General features: G+C 46.6%; 1 protein-coding gene across 1 annotated transcript in view; it reads right to left on the bottom strand.

The window, feature by feature from the left end:
• Positions 1-20,270, bottom strand: part of DMC1 (DNA meiotic recombinase 1) — a 205,709-nt gene that overhangs the window by 151,802 nt on the left and 33,637 nt on the right. Inside the window, exons 4-5 of the mRNA XM_089681997.1 lie at positions 8,516-8,568; positions 5,238-5,279 (exon numbers count right to left, since the gene is read on the bottom strand). Coding sequence (XP_089538123.1) covers positions 5,238-5,279; positions 8,516-8,568 — 95 coding nt within the window. The remainder of the gene's footprint in view (positions 1-5,237; positions 5,280-8,515; positions 8,569-20,270) is intronic.

Here is a 20,270-nt window from a genome sequence, read left to right as displayed (position 1 = left end):
GTGGTTGTTCAGCTCCCACTCAGACTCTTTCCTAACAGGTGTGCCAACCCCCCACAACCCTTTTTTTTCTGACAGACCATGGAAAATCTTCTGAGTGCATTTTTTACTGTAATATGACATAAACTCCTGTTAGAAACTAAGAGGGAAGAGGGGGTAGTGAGATAGAGACAGAAGAAAGAGAGAGAGAGAGAGAGATGGAAAAGTAGGAGAGAGATGTAGGAAGGGAAGAGAAGGTGGGGGGAGAGGAAGGTGAGAAGGGGGAGGTTGAGAGAGAGAGGGAGGGTGAGATAGAAAGGGAGTGAGTAAGAGAGAAGGTAAGAGACAGAGGTAGTGGGTGAGAGAGAGGGGGGTGAGAGAGAGGGGGATGAGAGGGAGAGAGGGGGGGTGAGAGAGGGAGAGAGAGGGAGATGGTGAGAGGGAGGGGATGAGAGAGAGGGGGTGAGAGAGAGGGGGTGATTAGGAGCGTATCTACTGTGAGGCAAAGAATGCGTTTGCCTAGGGCGGCAATTTTTATGAGGGCGGCACCGCCCCCCAGAAGAAGGGACCTTTTGAGCAGCAGTGGACAGCAGGAAGATCAATATGGTGGGGCGTGGGGGTGGGCAGTTGCAGAGCGACGGTTGTGTACCTCTCCCTCCAGAATCTGACAAGCCAGGACCAGGGGACAGCCTGGAGAAGGGAGAAAAGTGTCGGAGATGAAAGAACCCGGAGGAGGTGAGCTGTGTTGTCCTTTGTCGGCTCTCCCTCTTGACATCCATCTAGTACATTGCACACTGACAGATCGTATAGGACTGCACACACCTCCACCCCCCCCCCCCCTCCTGCTGCCCGGAGATCAGCAGCCCTTGGAGAGGAGGGGCGGGGTGGTCCCATACAATCTGAGGAAGAGGGGGGGCGAGGGAAGAGAGTGAAGAGAGAGAAAGGGAGGGAGAAAGAGAGAGAGAATGGAAAGAGAGAGAGGGGGGGAGAGAGAAGGAGGAGAGAGAGAGAAATGAGAGAGGGGGGAGAGAAATGAGAGAGAGAGAAGGGGGAGGGAAAGGGGAAGAGAGATAGTGTGGGGAGGGGGAGGGAAAGAGAGAGGGGGGATGAAGAGAGAGGGAGAGAAAGGGAAGAGAAAAAGAGAGAAAGGGAAGAGAGAGAGGGAAGAGATAGAGAGAGGGGGAAGAGAGTGGGGGGAAGAGAGAGGGGGTGAGAGAGAGGGGGAGAAAGAGAGAGAAGGGAGAGAGAGAGGGAGAAAGAGAGAAGGGGAGGGAGGGAGAGAGAGGAGGGGAAGAGAGAGAGAAGAAAAAGAAAAGGAGAGAGAGAATCATATATACATACACACACTTATTGAACTCTCTCGCTCTCTCATTGCGGAGGGGGCGCAAAAGTTTTGTGTTGCCTAGGGTGTGAGGGTGGAAGAGAGAGAGAAGGAGGGAGGGCAGGAGAGAGAGAGAGAGAGAGAGACAGAGAAGGAGGTAGAGAAGGAGAGAAGTTGAGGGTGGGTGAGAAAGAGAGAGAGGATGAGAGAGCAGGTGAAAGAAAGAGGGGGGCAGAGATGAGAAAGAGGGAGGAGGTGAGAGAGGGACAGGGTGAGAGAGAGAGGAGGAGAGGGAGGGGGTGAGAGGGTGAGGGGGTGAGAGAGTGAGAGAGGGGGATAAAAGGGAGGGGGTGAGAGAGAGAGAGAGAGAGAGAGAGAGAGGGTGAGAGAAGGAGAGAGAGGGTGAGAGAAAGAGAGGGCGTGAGAGAAGAAGGGGGGCAGAGGGTGTGGGAGGGAGAGGGAGGGTGGGAGAGAGAGAGGATGTGAGAGAGGGAGAGGGAGGGAAGAGAGAGAGGGGAGAGAGAGAGGAGGGAAAAGAGATAAGAGACAGAAGAGAGAGAAGAGAGGGGGAAGAGAGGGAAGAGAGAGAAGAGAGAGAGAAGAGAGATAGGGAAAAGAGAGGGAAGAGAGAGAGAAATGGGGGGGGAGAGGGAGAAGAGAGAGGGGGGGAGGGAGAAGAGAGAGGGGGGGAAGAGAGAGAGGGGGGGGAGAAAGAAAGAAAGAAAGAGAAAGGTGAGAAGGGGGGTAGGGAGAGAGAGGGAGGAAGAGAGAGGGAGAGAGAGGGGGAGGGCAGAAGAGGGAGAGGCGGGAAAGAGAGATGTAGAGAGAGGGGGGGTGAGAAAGAGGGTGAGAGAGGGAGGGGGTGAGAGAGAGAGGGGAATGAGGGGGAGTGAGAGAGGGAGGGGGTGAGAGAGGGGGGATCAGAGAGAGAGTGGGTGAGAGTGAGAAAGAGGGGGTGAGAGAGGGTGAGAAACAGGGGTGAAAGAGAGGGGGGGTTGAGAGAGAGGGAGGAGGGGAGTGAGAGAGAGGGAGGGGAGGGAGAGAGAGGGAGGGGAGGGAGAGAGAGAAGGAGGGGAGGGGGGAGACAGAGGGTGAGAGAGAGGGTGTGAGGGAGAGATGGAAGGAGGGAGAGAAGAGGGTGGGGTTCGGGAGAGAGGGTGGATGAGAAAGAGAGGGTGACATAGTGAGGGTGCGAGAGAGAGAGAGAGAGAGAGAGAGAGAGAGGGTGTGGGAGGGTGAGAGAGAGAGGGTGACAGAGAGAGAGGGTGAGAGAAAGAGAGAATGTGGGTGAGAGAGGGTGAGAGCGAGAGGGGGGGGTGAGAGAGAGAGAGCGAGAAAGAGAGGATGGGAGAGAGAGGGTGAGAGAAAGGGGGACAGAGAGGGTGAGAGAGAAAGAGGGAGGGTGAGAGTGAGTGAGAGGGAGAGAGAGGGAGAGACTCAGTGGTGAAGGAGTCAGTGTCTATTCACCTAATATGAGCTACTTCCTGAATCGGGGGGCTTCAGCTGCTGCAGTCTCCTCCCTGGCTCTCCTCACTGTCACTCCCGACTCCTTATCTGCTCCTATCTCGGACTCCCCGCTCTGAGCCACATTCCTGTCTGAATAACGTGTCCTGGTTTCAGGCAGACACATTATTCAGACAGACATAAAGATACTGCCACTGAGTGAAATGTGTGGAGCCTTTCTAGTCCCCTGGTCTCCTCCTCCCATGCCTGCCTCCAGGACTTCTCCAGGGTGTCACCCATCCTCTGGAACTCCCTGCCCCAACCCATCAGATTATCACCTACTCTCCTCTCCTTTAGGCGCACCCTGAAAACCCATCTCTTCAGGGAAGCCTACCCCGCCCCCTGCTAACTTGCCGACCTCCTCCACTCTTCCTACCACTCTATCCCCCACAGCTATCTCCTCCTGTGCCACCATCCCCTCCCTCCTAGATTGTAAGCTCGAAAGAGCAGGGCCCTCAATCCCCTCATGTTTTGTATTGTATTGTTATTGTTCTGTCACATGTTCTGTCCCCCTTTGTAATGTACAGCGCTAAGCGAACTATTGGCGCTTTATAAATACTGTATAATAATAATAATAGGACCCCAACTGACCATAGGGCCCTCGGGCAGTGCCCGAGTGACCGAATGGTCAGTCCACCCCTGCACATGCCAAAGTTGCAAAACTGGGTTCAGGCAATAAGATTTATTTTACATTTAATTGTGAAGTGATTAACCTCATTAATAAATTAAAGTGGACTTTGCAGTTCATAGTAACTAATACCTAGATGTGGACCCCACCCCTACTTCTAAATCACAAGACCTTAAAAAAATTTAGACAAGAAAAAAAAAAACCTTAGACCCAAGTTTTCACTCTTTTTGCCCAAACAACAAAAATGTCATTTTGTGCCTTTTGTCAAGAAGTACATCAGCATGGGATCCTTTCCAAGGATCCTGTGAAAAGGCCATTTGAGGTCACTCTCCTCTAGGGTGAACAAGCCAGTTGCCAGGGCCTAAGGCAGTGATGGCGAACCTTTTTGAGCCCGAGTGCCCAAACTGCAACCCAAAACCAACTTATTTCTTTCAAAGTGCCAACACTGCAATGAAACCTGAATATCGAGCTTTTGGTTTAGAAAAAACAACTCATACAGTAGTGCAAACTAATTAACAGTACAGGGATGACCAGAGACTGCGGACAGTACAGGGATGACCAGAGACTGCGGACACAGTACAGGGATGACCAGAGACTGCAGACACAGTACAGGGATGACCAGAGACTGCAGACACAGTACAGGGATGACCAGAGACTGCGGACACAGTACAGGGATGACCAGAGACTGCGGACACAGTACAGGGATGACCAGAGACTGCGGACACAGTACAGGAGATGACCAGAGACTGCGGACATAGTACAGGAGATGACCAGAGACTGCGGACACGGTACAGGGATGACCAGAGACTGCAGACACAGTACAGGAGATGACCAGAGACTGCAGACACAGTACAGGAGATGACCAGAGACTGCGGACAGTACAGGGGATGACCAGAGACTGCGGACAGTACAGGGATGCCCAGAGACTGCAGACACAGTACAGGGATGACCAGAGACTGCGGACAGTACAGGGATGACCAGAGACTGCGGACAGTACAGGAGATGACCAGAGACTGCGGAAAGCACAGGGATGACCAGAGACTGCGGACAGTACAGATGACTGCTGACCTTTGGGGAGGGAGGGGGAGCGGGTACCTGAATTTGACAGGTACCCGCTCTTACTTCCGCAGAGTTTTTTTTTATCTTACCTGTTCCTTTATCCAGCCGCGCGCTGTCTTCCCGGCTTCTGTAGTGTGGGCGCCCAGTGCGCATGCGCGAGAAGCACTGCGCTTTGTGATTGGTCCGGTGGCTTCTGGGATCTGTCATGTGTCCCAGGTACTGCCTTACCATTCACAAAGAGCACTGCTTCTTGCGCATGCGCACTTGGGACCCGGCTGTCACGCACACTACAGAAGCCGGGAAGACAGCGCGCCGCTGGATAGAGGGACAGGTACGGTCCCACTGCAGAGCTGAGCGGCCGGCCCGGTATTCTGACACGGCGGCGGTGGAAATACCGGACCGGCCGCTCTATATTCGCTCCATAAGACGCACTGACATTTTCCCCCCTTTTTTGGGGGAAAAAAAGTGCGTCTTATGGAGCGAAAAATACGGTATTCTCCTGGCGTGCCCACAGATAAGGCTCGGCGTGCCGGCTGTGGCACGCGTGCCACGGGTTCGCCATCACTGGCCTAAGGTAAGTATTTTTACCTTTTCTGGTGATTATCCTTCCTGAAAACTGAGGATAGGAGAGAGGGGAGGCGTTCAGGGATTGATTGTTGCAGACTGCAGAATCCACTTTAATTTAGGGGTGAGATTAAAACCACTAAACATTTAATGTTAGAAACTATAAGTGTAGAATAATATACGTACCACAAAGTGTGTGAGACAGCTGGGTTTTTCCAGTTCTGAATTCTAAATATTAGGAAAAATATGTGCATGAACATGTTGTTTGGTAGATGACCTGTACATCCTGTTCATAATCATAACAAAATCTAAAAATCAAAGAATTCTAAAGGAAAATTCTAAAATTTCATTGTAAATATCTGATTTGACATTCCTAAACATATTTTTTTATGTTCTCTTTTGCTGTTCATTTTTAGATGTAGTTACACAGATCCCATAATTTACATTGATCATGTTAATTGAGTTAACTGCTTTGGTTTTTGTTATTAAAGCGGAGCTCCATCCAAAAGGGATCTTTGGGTAGCAGGGGTGTACACAAATTTGACAGGTACCTGCTCCTACTTCCACTGCGAACACCAGGCGATCGGAAGTGGAAGCTGTCCTCCCCCACTCCCTCCCCGTAGTTTTCTGGGACACATGGTAGGACCATTCACAAAGGGCACCCCACTGTGAAGCCGCAAGCTGTCACAGCTGGGTGCCCACACTGAAGATGCCAGCGCCAGGAACACAGGACAGCCGATGAACCCAGCCGGTGTGAGGACACTGTGGGATCGAGAAACAGGTGAGTGTCTGTTTTTTAAAAGTCAGCAGCTACAGTTTCTGCAGATGCTGATTTTTTTTTTTTTTTTTTTTAAATTTTGGCTGGACCTCTGCTTTAACCACTTGAGCTCCAGAGGATTTACCCCCCTTAATGCCCAGGCCTCTTTTTGCTACTCGGCGCTGCACTAATTCAACTGATAATTGCGCGGTCATGCAATGCTGCACCCAAACTAAATTTACGTCCTTTTTTTCACAGAAATAGAGCTTTCTTTCGGTGTAATTTGATCACCTGTGCGCTTTTTATTTTTCACGCTATAAACAAAAAAAAGCCAAAAATTTTGAAGAAAAACAATATTTTTTACTTTCAGCTATAAAAGATATATAGTAAACTCAAAGTTGGTTATAAATTTAGGCCAAAATGTATTCTGCTACATGTTTTTGGTAAAAAAAATCCCAATGAGTGTATATTGATTGCTTTGTGTGGAAGTTATAGCGTCTACAAACTATGGTATAAATACTGCAATTTACGCCATTTTTCTGTTATACAGCACTGTGCTAGTTTAACGGCCAATTGCGCGGTCATGCAATATGGTACATAAATGAAATTTACATCCTTTTTTCCCCACAAATTGAGCTTTCTTTTGGTGGTATTTGATTGCCTGTGCGGTTATTTTTTGCGCTATAAAAAAAAGGCTGACAATTTTGAGGAAAAAAAAACAATATTTTGGACTTTTTGCTATAAAACATGTCCAGTAAAAAAAAATGCAAAAATCAAATTTAGTCATAAATTTCTGCCAAAATGCATTCTGTGACATGTCTTTGCTAAAAAAAAACCCAATACGTGTAAATTAATTGGTTTACGTGAAAGTTATAGCGTTTACAAATGGCGGGAAAGATACTGGGATTTTTAGTTTTTTTTTTATACTAATAATGGCGGCGATCAGCGAATTATGGCGGCGATCAGTGACTTATGGCGGGACTGCGGCGGACATTCTGACATTGGGGGGTACTGACTTGGGGTCACTGACATCCCCAAAAACACTAATACAGTGATCAGTGCAAAAAAAAACCCACTGACACTGTACTAATGGCACTGGGGAGGAAGGGCTTAACTTTATTTTGCAGGGAAGGGTTATCTAAGTGAGGGGAGTGTTTTACTAGGGGGCGGGGGTGTGCTGGACGGGACAAGGCTGATCGAGAGAGAGAAACTCTTCTTTCTCGATCAGCTCGTCCTCGAGCTGCCAGGGAAGTGACAGACAGCACAGCTACTGCAGCTGTGCTGTCTGTCCCTGTTTGCCGCCGATCGCCAGGAAACAGCCGGTAAAGACCGGCTGTGACCCGGCGACTGACATCCGCGGCGGTGATCGGCGGGACAGATAGGGCGCATTTTAAACCGTGGTTTTGCCTGCCAGTGCCGCCCTGCCGCCATATTTCTACAGTGGCAGGGCGGCAAGTGGTTAATCTGATAAAAATGAGAAAAAAAAAATCAATTGTTCTCTATGGAAATGGTTTACATATCCTCTCCAAGTCGCCTGAAGCCCAAAAATGTTTTGAAGGTACTTTTGGATTAATGGATTCCCCTCTGAAAGCAGACTGTAAACAAAAGAGCCGGCACTGAAAAAAAATAGTATAAGGGACCCCCCCAGCTATGAGACTCTACGGGGTACATTTTTTTCGTATTTTTGTTTACTTTTGATTTTTTTGGTGAATGATTAGGGGTATGTACCCCATACTCATTCACATAGGGGGGCTAGGATCTTGGGCCCCCTACTTAAAAGGGGCTTCCAGATTCTGATAAGCTACTCCCACACTCCCATAACCACTGTGCCAGTGTTATGGGGAAGAGGCCTTTGTCCTCATCAACATGGGGATGAGGTGATTTGCTGGGAGGGCTGTCAGGGCAGTGCTTTACCCCAGCAAAGTGCTTCTACCATGTTGAGGGGGGGGGGCTCATCACTCCCTCTTTTCTAGCCAGCCAGGCTGCATGCTTGGATAAGGGTCTGGTATGGTATTTTTTTTTTTGGGGGGGGGGCATTTTTTTTGGTGTGGGGTCCTCCCTAAAATCCCTACCACTCCGAAAGGCCTGGTATGGAATAAGGGGCCCTATTTTTTTTAAATACCAGCCTTGTTATTTCCATTCTGCTGTCAGCAGAGAATACCCACTGACAGCAGGGATGACTCATCGTTGTTAGAAGCCAGCATGTCCTAGCTCCTTAACAACTGATGACTTATCCTGCTTGAGAAGGCAACTGTGCCAGCTTCTTAAAATGGCAAAGCTCAAAATGCAGCCTAAGACAATGTCTTATCATCCTACTGCCAGGATAAGTTCACCCTTTTAGAAAAATATAATAAATGCACAATTTTTTGCAGGTAAAAAACTGTGCATTTATTATTTTTGGCTGCAAGAGCCTGGAAAGCTTTGCATCAGCGATCAGCAGATCACTGATGCCATGCAGGTCTCCTGCAGATCTGTCAGTATATATGCTTGCCCGTACGGGATGTACGAGCAAGCAGATATACTGATAGGAAGAATGAATGAACTACCACAGTGCCGTGGTAGTTCACTGACGACTACAAGCTGACAGCCACTAATGTTACATGTTACACCCTGAATATGGGTGTAACATGTAACCAAGTTACAAAAGGTGAACTTATGCTTTATTTCAGTGTTAATTCTTATATACAGTTACATTTTGAATAATTACCTCCAAAGGTCTCTGTTATTGCCATACTTTCAATTCCACCTCCTAAAAGCTTACTGGAAAATAAAGGTGCAGAGTAAAATTATTATCTTTACTGCTTTATACATATTCTACAGTACTGACAATGTCAGGACATAGCAATGCTATAAAAATTACATTAAAACATAGTGAATGTCTAAACAAGCTGAAACGCATTGGTTTCGGAATGTAAACAGATGAAAAAAGAGGGGTCAGAGAAGTGCAGAAGATGCATTTCCTCCATGTGCTAAAGGCAACTTTGCACATAGGCAAATAGGGTCCTTAGTTGGTGGGTCATCTTTAACTGTAGAATAACCACCCTTCCGCTTAGCACTAGACATTAATGTGAAATCTGAGATCAGGAATACTCTCTGACCAGCTGGAGAGGTAGGCTGTGTGAGCACTGTCCCTGCAAGCTGAATGCGACAGCCAGAGGTGTGCTTGCTGCCCCTTGCTGTGTCCCTGAGTGCAGGATGCAGAGCAGAACATAGTGTTGATACAATATGAGACTAGCTGTCCTACAATGTTCCACTATCAAAAACGCAGGTAGCTCAGTAACACTCTGCGTCTTTATAAGCTGCACTGCCTCTTCTGAAATATAATCCCCCTATCTGTCTGTATGCTATCTTCTCCAGTGCTGTAAACTGAGTGACAGGATGACAGCCTTCTGCGCAGGAGTGATGCCATACCCCACTGGCCAATAAGGAGGCTCGAAGACTGGCACTCAGAATATGTCGGCAACGGCGCAGGACCATGGGATAGGTGAGTGTTAAGCCTTTAGTTCCACTTTAATAGCCGACTCATATAGACATCAACTTAACATTACTTTAAAGACGAACGTCACTCTCTCAATCAACAATGATTATTTTTAATCCACATGCTGCTAGCACTAGTAAATAGATAGGAAAGTATAATATATTTACTTGTTTTAAATTCTTTTTTTGCATTTTTTCAGGTACTTCTTATTTTCCACGCCTAGACAAATGGGGGTTTATTTACTAAAGCTGGAGAGTCCAAAATCAGACTCCCTTCTGCATAGAAACCAATCAGCTTCCAGGTTTCATTGCCAAAGCTTCATTGAACAAGCTGAGGTTAGAAGCTGATTGGTTTCTATGCAGAAGGGAGTCTGATTTTGGACTCTCCAGCTTTAGTAAATAAACCCCATGATGTCATACATCCCCAGGAGTCTTCAGAAGGGGAGGAGGGGCTTTCTCAGCTAGGGCAGATGGATTACAGATTCCAGGAAGTAAACTCACCAGCCTTTAAGATGGTCGTGGCCAGAAATGCTAGAGGGGTGTTTTTCAAAGTGATTTCTCAGCAAAATAAAGCATGGGGACATGGATGGATGGGGGAGTTCGCTTTGAATATTAAAAATTATTATTATTATGCAGTATTTGAATTAAATAGTGTTTGTGGTTTGTGCTGCTTAGATGCAGTGTACTCCCCCTTTAACCTCCCTAGCGGTATGATTATGTCCATATTTCTGTGCTGAAAGCGGTACATTTTTTGCATGGAAATATGTCATTTTTTTATTGTAGGCCTGTAATTTTTAGGAATAACTCACTGAAATCTGTTCGAACAAGAGTCTAGAAAACATCCCGGGTAGGATAAAACTTAAAACACGAAACCATAAATTATAATATAATAAATAATCATAAAAAATAATAATATAATAATAAATTTAATTCAATAATATAATCAAACCAAAAACACTGAAGTTTGAAAAATAGCGCCAAGTTCACACATCGCTGAGCTCAATCGCAGAATCGTTTTCAGTGTCTGATGACGAATTTCCCCACAAATCATTATCACTCAATTCTGCAAGTGGTTCTGATTTACTATCGCTGTATTCTAGCTGGTCTAAAACCACTTTTGACCTAAAGGGATGCTTTTTGGACGCCATGGACTTTTCAGTTTCCAGGCAGAAAGAACAGTAAAAATGCAGGCAGGGCACAGGACAAGGCAGTAGGGACAAAATGTATGTGAAATGCTTTGAAACAGTAATGTTTTACTATGTGATTTTAGTGTATTAGTGAAAGTCAGTTTTTAAAATTTTCAAATTTCCCACCGGTTCCGGCCCCCATACATCCCGACGCTCGCAGAGACCGGAACCTGGAAGACGGAAGCCAGCATCGGCCGGAGGAGATGGCCGGGGATGCTGCAGGGGGACATCGTGCGAGCGCAGGACAAGGTAAGTTCTGCAGGGAATCCCTGAGCAACGCTGCATGGTATTCCCGAGTGTAGCTCGGGGTTACCGCTTTTGGTACTGAAACTTTACCCCAAGCTACACTCGGGAATACCGCCGGGGAGTTTAAGCTGAACTCTGGAAAACTAAAAAACACTAACTTGCTAAACTCTAGAAAACTGAAAAAAAAAACCTACTTTGCAGTGGGGCTGCACCTGCAGTGCAAGGGTAAACTGGTGATTTCGTCTAGGGAATGGGAAAAGCACTTTTACTTACCCAATCCTCCTCTCCCCTGACAGTGCTCCCCTCTGCTCCAGCAGTGCATTGTCCCTCAGCATCCTCATGTCCAATACAGGGCTAAGGTCCCTGCATCAGTCTTGATGACGTGAATGGACTTCAGACCTTCAGAGCGTAAGGGAGAAGAGGCTGCAGGGACCAGTCTAGCAGTGTGGAGGAGCCTGCGGAACTGGATGATCAAGTAAATAAAAGTGCCACTGAAACCTAGGCATAAACAAGCAGTTAATTGTTGCATTACGGGGGCAGCTCTACTACAAGGGAGGACTTTTTTCGAAGCTTAGCTAATAATAATAAAAAGCAAGAATACAAAAATTCATAGGGGAGCTCAAAGGCACCTACATCCCAAATGGCAACATGATGCAAGAGAAGGGAGGAGTGATACAAAGAAAGATGAGGAGAATGAACTCCTCACTTAAAAAAGAAGATGATCAGGACTGTAAAGGTGCCAATAATAATTTTTTTTATTACATTTATTTCCATCATTTAAAATAGACAAGTATAACAAATACATTTCAGTGTTCAAAACTGGGAATAGTACTACTTACAATAATCTATATCCGGTGCATTTGTCAGGGTCCTATCCACAGCAGAAGTCCTGGAAGACTGGGCATTTCTGCCAGTACCCTACATGGCCGCAGAAATACACGTATCAGGCCCAGTTTTGGTGCCAAACGGCCTTTATAAGGAGGCTTTTCATTCCCTCAAGTTGTTGGATGATCTCTAGCTCCCCGCACCTTGTTCCTGTTTCCTGTGTTATCATGACCTGTGACTTCCTGATACCGACTCGGCTTGCTTTTGGACTCTGTGTAACCCCTTTTCTGACCTCGGCTTGGCTAATGGATACTCTCTCTCTCGCTCCTCGGTGTATGACCTCGGCTTTCCTATCCTACTACGTCTGCTCTGATTCCCACCTGGTACCTGATCTTGGCTTGAACCAACTATACTGTAATCCTCCATTCCCGGAAGGGCTTGCATACCTCGCACAGGCGCCATCTGTCTGCAGACCTCATCTCTGTGCATCAGCTGTGCTCCTGGGTGGACCACCAACAAGCACTCCTAGAGGCGACCTGTACCACTTTAGACCTGACTCCCGCTGTCCCACTCTCAGGGGAGTCTGGAACTTAGCCGCAAGGGAAGCCCTCTCTCCATTGGCTTCCATCACCAGGTACCTGATAGTATCATCCAGCCACTATGTCTGAGGCCGAGAGAGGCGCTTCCGCACTAGAGGCCCTGTGCCAACAGATGACGGCGCTTACTCAAGCAGTTAAAGATCTACAGCAAGGATACTTCCAGCTGGAAGGGCGTCTTCACTCCCTCACTACTTCTGAGGACCAGAATCCTTCCGTCAGTTCTAACCCTGTAGCCGCACCTGCCAGTACGTCTCCTGCTACCACTTCTGCTGTGGTGTTACCACCTCCGGAACCCAGGGTCCCTACTCCGGAAAGTTTCTTCAGGAATCGATGTGAATTCAGAGCTTTTAAAAATGCTTGTGAACTGTATTTTGCTCTACAACCCAGAACCTTTTCACTGGAAGCGGTCAAGGTCGGGTTCATCATCTCCCTGTTATCCGAAGAACCTCAGTCCTGGGCACATAGTCTACTGGAAAAAAAGAACCCAGCACTCAACTCAGTGAGTGAATTTTTTGAAGCCATGGCTGCCCTTTATGATGATCCCCAGAAGACCTCCACTACTGAGTCCGCCCTCCATGCTCTACAACAAGGTCGGCGGCCTGGAGGACTACATAGTGGAGTTCCGCAAATAGTCAGCGGATACTGGTTGGAATGACGCAGCATTAAAGTACCAGTTCCGTCTAGGCCTGTCCAAATCACTCAAGGATGAGTTAGCTAGGGTAGAAGCTCCCTCCTGTTTGGAGAACCTTATTCTGCTCTCTACCCAGTTGGATCGGCGACTATGGGAAAGACGTGCTAAGCGTACTCTGACCTTTCGACCCACATGGGTTCTGCCAAAGATTCCACGACCAACGGCTCCTGCCCCTACTCCACAGCCCATCAGCACTTCTGAAGTAGAACTAATTCAAATTGGCCTTCTCCGACCTGCTTTAACCCCAGAAGAAAGGCTACACAGACAGCAAGGCAATATATGTCTGTACTGTGGGGCCACGGGCCATTTCTTGCGTAACTGCCCAGTGCGACCAAGTAAGTCCAGACAGCCCCATCCTTCGTACCTTCAGTTATCCAGAACTTTAACCACCCATGTTATTCTCCCCATATCATTGTAGGTGGCTGGAAGGGATGCCAAGTTACGGGCAGTCATTGACTCAGGAGCCTGTAGCTGTTTCTTGGACATCAAACTTGCCAAGGACTTACATATCCCTCTTCTGCCAAAGAAACAGAGACTTGATGTATTACTAGCGGATGGCACTACTCCGAGCTCAGGACCTGTCACCCAGGAAACCATTCCTGTCCTAGCAACAACTGGCTCCAGCCATCAGGAGTTCATTCGTTTTGACGTGATCAGATCCCCCATGTTTCCGGCCATCCTAGGAATAACCTGGTTGCAAGCCCACAAACCACAGGTCAATTGGCCCAAGAAAGAAATCATCTTTTCATCAGAATATTGTCTGCAGCACGGTGGTGCCCCTACTGTGGTGCCCCTACACCCACCAACTCTTCCGTATCTCTCTCAGTCCAACCTTCACCAGAGGCCAGTCAATCAGTTCCCTCTACCTACGACTTCCTTGATGTGTTTGATAAAAAGAAGGCCGACACATTGCCTTCCCATCGGTCTTACGACTGCCCAATTGAGTCACTTCCAGAAGCAGAAATACCTTTTGGGCGAATTTTCCCATTGTCCGAGCTTGAACTGGAAGCCCTCCAGCATTACTTAGACGAGAACCTCACCAAGGGATTCATCCGCCCCTCTTCTCTACCAGCCGGGGGAGGTATTTTCTTTGTTGAAAAGAAAGATCAGTCTCTCAGACCTTGCATCGACTACAGAGAACTTAACAAAATTAAGAATTATTAAGAATTGGTATCCTCTTCCTCTTGTGCCCAAGTTGTTTCAGAGGTTCCGAACAGCCCGAGTGTTCACTAAATTGGACTTATGGGGGGCCTACAATTTAGTCCACATAAGAGCAGGCGATGAGTGGAAAACCGCCTTCAGAACACACTTTGGACATTTCGAGTACCTGCTGATGTATCTTTAGAGAATACATTGATCTTTTTGTAATTGTCTACTTGGATGATATCCTAATTTTCTCTACCTCACTGGAACTCCATCGAGATCATGTTAAGAAAGTGCTGGCCACCCTAAGGAAGCATGGCTTGTATGCAAAGGCGGAGAAGTGCGCGTTCGAAAAGCAATCCATCCAGTTCCTGGGGCTCGTAATTTCCACTGATGGAATCTCCATGGACCCTCAGAAAGTATCTCCTATCCTGGAATGGCCTGCACCTTCGGAGAGGAAAGGGGTCCAAATATTCTTAGGCTTCGCCAATTTCTATCAGAAAGGGCTTTTCAACCATCATTGTCCCTATTACTCAACTCACTCACTAGCATACACGTTTCTGCTGGAGCCAGGAACCACAAATAGCGTTTGAGCGATTAAAAAGTAATTGAAAAGCAGTCCATCCAGTTCCTGGGGCTCGTAATTTCCACTGAGGGAATCTCCATGGACCCTTAGAAAGTATCTGCTATTCTGGAATGGCTTTTCAACCATCATTGCCCCTATTACTCAACTCACTCACCAGCATACACGTTTCTGCTGGAGCCAGGAAGCACAAATAGCGTTTGAGCGATTAAAAAGTCAGTTCATTTCAGCTCCAGCGTTACAATATCCAGAACCAACACTTCCCTTCATCATGGAGGTGGATGCATCTGAGGTTGCGACAGGAGCCATGCTCTCGCAGTGCCTGGGCCCAAAGGCTCTGCTTCACCCAATAGCCTTTTGCTCTAGAAAACTGAGTCAAGCTGAAAGGAACTATGATGTGGGCGATAGGGAACTTCTAGCGATCAAGATAGCCTTCGAAGAATGGAGATACCTCTTGGAAGGAGCTAGCCACCCAATTATGATTTTCACGGATTATAAAAATCTGGAATATCTAAGATCCACCAAGCGCCTAAGACCTTGGCAGGCTAGATGGGCTCTATATTTCTCCAGATTTAATTTCCACATAACCTAATGTCCAGGATCCAAGAACGGGAAGGCAGATGCTCTGTCCCGTATGTTCCCGAACCCAGTGGAGCCTTCTCCCCCAAACACCATCTTGTTGGCCCAAAATGTTTTGCTGATTCAACCCAGCCTAAAGTCTTTGATCAAACAAGCCTCTGCAGCCGAACAAGACTCGTTAAGAAGGAAGGATGGTCTTCTTTGGCACCAGGATAAGATCTTTGTACCCCAAGAGGTAAGATCTCATGTTTTCAGGACCTTCCATGATCATCAACTGTCTGGACACTTTGGAGCCCGTAAAACAATGGAAGTGATCCAGCGATCCTTTTGGTGGCCCAACTTGAATCAAGACTGTAGAGCCTATGTGAAATATTGCACAGTGTGTCTGCATAGCAAGGGAGACAAAACCAAGGCTTGGGGGTTACTGAGGCCCCTGCCCATTCCTGATCGTCCTTGGGAGATGGTCGCAATGGACTTCATTGTGGACTTGCTGCCCTCTGAGGGGTTTACTACCATTCTAGTAGTAGTGGATTGGCTATCCAAGATGGCCCAACTCTCACCAATGGTGGGTACTCCATCTGAGCCAGAAACTGCACTTACCTTCATCAAGGAGATCGTTAGGTTACATGGGCTGCCCAGTAATATTGTCTCAGACCGAGAGGTGCAGTTTACTTCCAGGTTCTGGAGAGCCCTCTGCAAGGCCCTGAAGGTGGAACTTTGCCTATCATCCACCTACCATACTCAGAGTAACGGGCAAACAGAGCAAACAAACCAGACTTTGGAGCAATATTTACGGTGCTTCTATGCATTTTCCCAGGATGATTCGGTATCCCTACTCCCATTGACGGAGTTTGCCTACAACAACTCAATCCATTCAGCTACAAACCAGTCACCATTTTGGGCCAATTATGGATTCCACCGGACACCATACCTGAAGCTTCAGTACCCGCAGTACAGGACAGACTCTCCATGATACAAAACAACTATAGAGTTCTCCAAGAGTCTATACAGAAATCCCAGGCTGACTATAAGAAGCACTACGACAGGAAACGGAGAGGAAACCCTTCTCTGAAGATCGGAGACAAAGTTTGGCTGTCAACTGCCAACCTAAAACTCCCTTGCCCATCACAAAAGTTGGGACCAAGGTACATTGGCCCTTTCCGAATCAAGAGGGAAATTAATAAGCAAATTATTCATACCAAAAAACATACAAACAATATATATATATATATATATAAAATGAACATAAATCAGAAATCGCTTAAGGGCAACTTACCAGCAGATGCATAACTGGCTCATTTACAGTTAGGTCCATATATATTTGGACACAGGCACAATTTTTGTTTTTTTTCAGGTATTTACCAAAACATATTCAAGATATAGTTATATAATGGACATGGGCTGAAAGTGCACACTCTCAGATTTAATTTGAGATTATGTACATCCAAATTGAAGGAAGGGTTTAGGAATTACATCTCTTAGGACTCGTTCACACTTGACTTTATTTCTAACTCTTGCCAAACACCCCTATAGTGTTTGACAAGCGTTAGACAGTCGTTTGTGAAGCATTTTTAACGGTCCGCAAACGCTCCCAAAATGCCCTATGCGCGGCTTTGAGGCGGTTGATAGGCGTTTGCCAAGCGTTAAAACCGCACCACAAACTCCTATAATGAAGTTTAAATGGTATTAACGATCCACAAAGGCCTCGCAACCGCGTCACAACCACACCGCAAATGCCAGACAAGGCATTTGCGGTGCGGCACCATAGACTTGAATGGGAGGCTTCAACTCCTCCTGACTCGACCAGAGGCGTCAGTTTTGTTAAAAACGCTTCCCAAACGCCTGTCTGACGCCTGCTGACAAAGCTAGTGTGAACGCAGCCTTAAGAATAGCCATCCCTCCTTTTTCAAGGGACCAAAAGTAATTGGACAATTGAATCAAAAGCCATTTCATGGCCAGGTGTGGGCTACTTCTTCATTATTTCTTCCTTAATTAAGCAGGTAAAACGTCTGGAGTTGATTCTAAGTGTGGTATTAGCATTTGGAATCTATTGCTGTGAACCTACATCATGCGTTCTAAGGAGCTGTCCATGCAAGTGAAACAGGCCTTTGTAAGGCTTCCAAAATGAAACAAATCCATCAGAGAGATAGCAGCAACAGTAGGAGTGGCCAAATCAACAGTCTGGTAAATTCTGAGGAAAGAAGAATGCACTGGTGGGTTCAGCAACATAAAAAGGCATGGACGTCCACGGAAGACAACAATGGTGGATGATCGCAGGATCCTTTCTATGGTAAAGAAAAACCCATTCACAACATCCAGACAAGTGAAGGACACTCTCTAGGAGGTGGGTGTATCATTGTCAAAGTCTACAATCAAGAGAAGACTTCACGAGAGCAAATACAGAGGGTAAATCACAAGAAGCAAACCATTCATAAGCCCGAAGAATAGAAAAGCCAGATTAGACTTTGCAAAAAAAAATCTAAAAAACCCAGACCAGTTCTGGAAAAACATTCTTTGGATGGATGAAACTAAGATTAATCTGTACCAGAATGACAGGAAGAAAAAAGTGTGGAGAAGGCTTGGAACAGCTCATGAGCCAAAGCACACAAAGTCATCTGTAAAACATGGTGGAAGCAGTGTGATGGCATGGGCATGCATGACTTCCAGTGCCACTGGGTCCTTGGTGTTTATTGATGATGTGACAGAAGACAGAAGCAGCCAAATGAATTCTGCAGTGTTTACAGATATACTGTCAGCCCAGATTCAGTCAAATGCAGCAAAGTTGATTGGATGGTGTTTCACAGTACAGATGGACAATGATCCAAAACACACTGCAAAAGCAACCCAGGAGCTTTTGAAGGAAAAGAAGTGGAATATTCTGCAATGGCCGAGTCAATCATCGGATCTCAACCCAATTGAGCATGCATTTCACTTGCTGAAGGCAAAACTAAAGGCAGAAAGACCCACAAACAAAGAGCAACTGAAGACAACTGCAGTTAGAGCCTGGCAAAGCATCAGAAAGCAGGAAACCCAGTCTTTGATAATGTCCATGGGTTCCAGACATCAGGCAGTCATTGCCAGTAAAGGATTCTCAACAAAATATTAAAAATTAACATTTTTTTTATGATTATATTCATTTCTCCAATTACTTTTGGTTCCTTGAAAAAGGGGGGACAGCTACTCTTAAGAGCTGTAATTCCTAAACCCTTCCTCCAATTTGGATGTACATACCCTCAAATTAAACCTGAGAGTGTGCACTTTCAGCCCATATCCATTATATAACTATAGCTTCAATATGTTTTGGTAAACACCTGAAAAAAACTATAATTGTGCCTGTGTTCAAATATATATGGACCTCAGGAGAACGAACATGGCGGCCGAGGAGAGCGTGAGGCACTAGCATTTTGCTAGGCTCCGCTTCCCGACCTCCCCAGGGACCCTCTGGAGCAACCGTATGAAGGGGCAGACTCACCGGAGTTTGGTGGGCTGTGGAGGAGAGGCTGGAGAGCAGGGGATGTGAGCAGGACGTGAAGTGGAGAGAGAGGTCAATCCCCTCGGGGCTGCATGGGACAGGAACCTGGGCTGCTGGGAGACAAGGTGACGCGGCGGGAACACGTGACTAGCCGCGGAGGATCTCTGGGAGGAGGAGAAGCTGGCCGGCGTCCCGAGGAGAGAGGGAGGTGCCGGTTTACCCTGGCTTCGTTTCCTGGCGTGTAGACTGGTCCTGGACCCAGGAGACCCAAGAGACTCAGGAGACCCAGCCTGTTGCCTTGGGATGGCCCCCAAGTGATTGAAAAGTCCAAAGAGACCCGGAGGAATCCCCCTAGGACTGAGCGCTGAGAAAAGCCCTCTACCCGAGGACCGGAGCCGCTGCCAAGAAAAGGAGAAAAGAGAAGGGTGAGTGAGAGCGGCTGGGGCTGTGTACTGGAATCTTCTGTGACAGAGAGGAGTAAAAGGTGAAGGAGAGGAGGGGGGGATTCCCAAGGGTTAAGAAGAGGTGGAGAAGAGAAGAGGACCAAGGAGACCCAGAAAAGTAAAGTAAAAGGAAAAATAGTAAGGCAAGACTGGGTTAACAAGTTATAGACATTTGGTATATACCTGTCTAGAGATCATAGAAGAAAATAAGACCCATAGAGGACATGAAGAATAAAGGAGTTAAAAGGAGCAGGGCTCAAAGGGTCCCAAACGGGTACGATCAAGAAATACACATCTCAAGGAAACATTACTCCAGAAAGGCCCCAAGGCGCTAGTGAAAAAGGTGAAATGGAAACTAGTCTGGGAAATAGCCCAAGATTATCACTGGGCATGAATAGCAGCTGTAATCAACAAATGGTGGAAAGTATGGAGAAAAAAAGACTCTGACGGTGAACTACAAGTACCAAATAAGAAAGAGATGATAGAAATGTTTCAAAGTTTGGAGAAAATTATAAAGCAAGAAATGACAACTATTCGGAATGATCTGGGGTATCTGTTATTGAGAGTGGAGGAAACGGAGGAGAAAGTTAAGAATCAGGCCCAAACCATAGTTAAACTAGAAAGGAAGACAACAAATATGGGGTTCATTCAGAAAAAACTGCTTTATAGGATGGAGGTACAAGAGAACAAGGAAAGAAGGAGTAATCTCAGGGTACAAGGAATTCCAGAGTCTGTAAAAGTGGAAACATTGTATGAATTAGTTAGTAAAATTTTAAACTCCATAATGGACAGAGCGGAATCAGAAGTGACTAAATTGGATGGAGTGTTCAGAATAGGAAAGTTCAAACAGATCACTGGGAAGGAGAGACCGAGAGATACAGTTGTTCAATTTCAAAAATTTGGGGACAAAGATGAGATCTGGAGGAAGATTAAAGGAAGATCAATAATTAAATATAGAGATATAGACATCCAAATTTATGCAGACTTAATACCAGAGACCCTATGGAAAAGGAGATCCCTAAGACCTTTATTGGAGCAAATGAGAAAGCAGAATGTGCAGTATAGATGGGGAACCCCAGAATGCCTAATTGGATGGAGAAACGGAGTTACAGCCTGCCTGAGATTTCCGTAAGAACTGAGAGATTTTTGTGATAGACTGGATTTGCAAAGAATGGAGATAGAAGGTTGGGAAGAAGAAAAGGAGAAATAGAAGATAT

This window comes from Staurois parvus, unplaced genomic scaffold (genome assembly GCF_062004578.1).
Source record: "Staurois parvus isolate SC_StPar_1 unplaced genomic scaffold, SC_StPar_1.0 ptg000282l, whole genome shotgun sequence".
In the NCBI taxonomy this organism is placed as follows: Eukaryota; Metazoa; Chordata; class Amphibia; order Anura; family Ranidae; genus Staurois; species Staurois parvus.
The sequence above is the reverse complement of the archived record's forward strand: the minus strand, read 5'-3'. Positions and strand labels throughout refer to the sequence as shown.